At 41.7% G+C, this 3,409-nt stretch overlaps 1 protein-coding gene across 2 annotated transcripts; it reads left to right on the top strand.

The window, feature by feature from the left end:
• Window positions 1-288: 288 nt before the first annotated feature.
• On the top strand, window positions 289-3,409 carry LOC122989567 (regulator of G-protein signaling 13-like). Of its 2 annotated transcripts, none has more exons than XM_044362541.1 (5): window positions 289-526; window positions 898-957; window positions 1,270-1,331; window positions 1,508-1,674; window positions 1,958-3,409. In XM_044362541.1, exons 1-5 carry the CDS (start codon window positions 447-449, stop codon window positions 2,144-2,146), a joined length of 558 nt encoding a protein of 185 aa, XP_044218476.1. In that variant the 5' UTR covers window positions 289-446; the 3' UTR covers window positions 2,147-3,409. The 2 variants fall into 2 exon arrangements, with proteins under 2 accessions (XP_044218476.1, XP_044218475.1); XM_044362540.1 differs by having other exon boundaries at window positions 292-526; window positions 1,267-1,331.

Below are 3,409 nucleotides of genomic sequence, written 5' to 3' on the forward strand. Positions count from 1 at the left end.
CTGTCATTTGCATCTGTGCTGCTAGACTAAAAATAATGTGAACACAGCATGCTTTCAGCCACAGAGAGTGCTGTCTGTTTGGCTCGTCCAGTTAGGAGGAGGGAAGGAGTGAGGATCTGCGAAAGGACAGGAAAAGAAAGGAAAGGAAACACAGAGACCTACTGGGGAGTAAGTCATCAAGAGGAGGGAGGCATACATGCAGTACACTGTCAGTATGTGTTGTTTCTAACAGTGAGGTAGGAGGAGAGGAGAAACAGGAGGGGGAGGAGGAAGGGGTGCTTCCTCTTCAGTCTGGGCTGAGCTGCTGATGTCTCCCAGCAGCCCCAGTCCATAGCAACAGGAAACCTTGGTATAAAAAGCCGCGTCGGAGGGGGAACCCTCCTAAGTGTCTCTCAGTCGCAGCATGACCAGGACCGAGAGCCTGAGAGTGTGGACTTAACAAAACAATGCCCAGCCTAATCGTCGAACCACTCAACACACAGCACTTCATCATGGACAGAGATGACAGGAAGAGAAACAAGAACATGTGAGTGACACTTTTTTACTTTAAGCCAGGGGTTGCTGCGTAAATATGCTGACTTGCTGATTGATGAAAAGTTGTTTTCAGTTTATGTATCTGTTAAATGTTAGATGGTGTAATTGCAATATAGCTTTTTTGGTTCTCACAACAAACCTTTAACAGTTAAACACAAGAGCATACCCAGGAATATCATGGATGCTTCATGGTATCTCCTTAAAATAGTTTAAAGTTAATAATGTCATCTAACTGTGCGATGCCACATGCTCTCTTTTATAATTACCAACATGCCTGACATTCTTTGACAGATTCACTTGAAACTAATTATAAAGCAGTAAATCCAGCAGGGATATATTCATGCGTTTCTTATCTCTACACAGTGGAAAGAACTTTATGTGCCGACTCCAGTGCATGTTCTCACACTCGTCAAGCTCTGAGAGGTAAGGAGACTTATTGAGTGTTTTGCATACATTTCAGTTTTAAAATAGCCAGCCTGCTCCTATCATTTCCATCTATGGCATTATGAAAGGATTCAAATGAACTACAGACACCATGTTTGCTTTGGCACAGCACGCATGCACGCCAACATATCCCATGGTTTGACATTTTTGTATGAATTTGATTTGAAGCACATCTGCTTTGCTTTCTTGATTAGACCGCTTATGTGTCCTTGCAGCACTCAGTTTGCCCGGCTTTATTTTACCCAAATTTGATTCTGGTTAAGTAATCCAACTTGCATTTTCTCCCAGCAGGCTAAGTTTAGAAGATACCCAACAATGGTCACAGTCACTGGAAAGGCTTCTGGAGTCTAAATGTAGGTTGCTTTTCCCCTGAGGTTGAGAATACTGCTAGAACAGTAAATTATGTTTGTGAGAATAAAGAGTTTAAGGAGAATAACTGTTTTGTTTTGTTTTTTGTTTTGTTTTTTTAAAGCTGAAAAGGGATATTATCTGTGCCTAATGCTTGGCATGTTTTCTGTACTTTCCTCAGATGGGTTGGCCACTTTTCGTAACTTTCTGAAATCTGAGTACAGCGATGAGAATATTGAGTTCTGGCTCACCTGTGAGGACTACAAGAAGATCAAGTCTTCGTTCAGAATGTCCTCAAGGGCCAAGAAGATTTATGAGCAGTTCATCAAAGCAGAATCTCCTAAAGAGGTAAATCCAACTCAGAAAAGTCTTTATATTCATGCACAAAACCTCATGAGCACTTCCACGCTACTTTAGTTAAACACACACACACACACACACACACACACACACAATCTCTGTATCTCTCTTACATATACTGAATGTACTACTATATCAGATTAAATAATGAAGATACCTATCAAACACCGACAGAGTATCAAAGAGGAAAAGTGCCTGCTCAAATGTTCAATCTCATATCTCTCACTCTTGGCTCAAATCCCCTCATTCCTATCTATCTGCCTCATTCCAGATCAACATTGACTATCACACTCGAGAGCAGATCAAAAGGAACGTCAAGACTCCCAACATGCACTGCTTTGACGATGCTCAAAAGATAGTTTACGGGCTGATGGAAAGAGACTCGTACCCGCGGTTCCTCCGTTCTGACATTTATAGAACTCTCCTGGAAAACCTCACCTCTGACGCTACGAAGGGATGAAAACACGGCCGACGGGAGAGAGAAAGGACATAAAACCCATAACTGGAATGTTTGAGCTCCTTCAGGAGGAAGGACTGGCCAACAAAGAAGGAAGGAGCGTCAATCAGTGCGCCACATAGACAAAAACAGAGGCCTCGCGCCTTGGTGTCGTCACTAGATCCAGAAGCAAACTGCGCCTCATTCCCGCTAAGGGAGGATCCCCACACTGAGCATCGCACACCTGTGCAACAAAAAGAAGAAGAAACATGACCAGCCACAATGATAATAACCCTGTAGCGTGTGTTTGCACTGGATGATAAGTCTGTGTACGTAGGCAAATTGACTGATTCTGACAATGAATGAATCAGCGGGTGACTGACGCCTGCTCTGATCGTGGGTTTGCGTAAGCAAACCATGCAACGGACCTCCCTTGCCCTTCTTTGCAGAGGTGTTTCCTGTGCAGATAGGATGTAAGATGCAACAGTCACACTCCATTAGCTCTGTGTGTGTGTGTGTGTGTGTGTGTGTGTGTGTGTGTGTGTCTGAGAGAGACAGTATTTAGTTGTAGCATTTAACTGCCACTGACACAGAATAAGCTGTCACAAAAAGAGTTGGCCAATTATCTGGTGACAGCGCTAAGGAAGACAATAAATCCATAGCGGACAGAAGACTCGATAGTGATATGTCGTCCTCAGTAAAGGGTTGCAGAAGGCCACTTAGTTCTGCAAGAGGCTTTCTGGAACACTTTGAGAGGAGAATTTTCTTTCTGTCTTTTTTTTTTTCTTTTTTTTAATAGATTGGATCGATATGGGGTTTTGAAAACTGATGCTGATATGTTTTAGATTTAGGCTGCCTATAGAGGATATTTTGTCCCAATATTCAATATCTTTATGGTCAGTGTCTGGTCTTAATTCCATTCCTCACTACCGACTCCTGGCCATATAAGTCTAAACGAAAAACCTTACGGCACTGAAATGTCAAGAGTTGTGATTTTATGTAATAAACCATTTGAGTGGAATTATTATAGAGATAGGATGTTTCACATTGCATGACAGGATGTTAAAACTCCATGTATACCCTGAGAATAGGCCTTATTACTGCTTTCCAAAGCACGTTGTTTGAATGTATTCTTTGGGAGTTCATAGTTAACTTAAAAAGTTAAACAATGTATTATTTATTGTTAATTGTCACCATTTGAGTACAACGTTTGTTGCAGTGTTGAAGTGCTTGTTAAAATGTTAGTGATTTGAATGACATTAAATTATTTAAATTGCCTACTTGGAA

This window comes from Thunnus albacares, chromosome 9, assembly GCF_914725855.1.
Source record: "Thunnus albacares chromosome 9, fThuAlb1.1, whole genome shotgun sequence".
Taxonomy (NCBI): domain Eukaryota; kingdom Metazoa; phylum Chordata; class Actinopteri; order Scombriformes; family Scombridae; genus Thunnus; species Thunnus albacares.

Excerpts from the sequence above, each read along its gene's own strand:
- LOC122989567 (XM_044362540.1), top strand. The coding sequence starts at position 447 with ATGCCCAGCCTAATCGTCGAACCACTCAACACACAGCACTTCATCATG. Across the intron at positions 958-1,266 it reads CACTCGTCAAGCTCTGAGAG|CAGGCTAAGTTTAGAAGATA; the intron begins GTAAGGAGACTT and ends ATTTTCTCCCAG. Across the intron at positions 1,675-1,957 it reads AAGCAGAATCTCCTAAAGAG|ATCAACATTGACTATCACAC; the intron begins GTAAATCCAACT and ends GCCTCATTCCAG.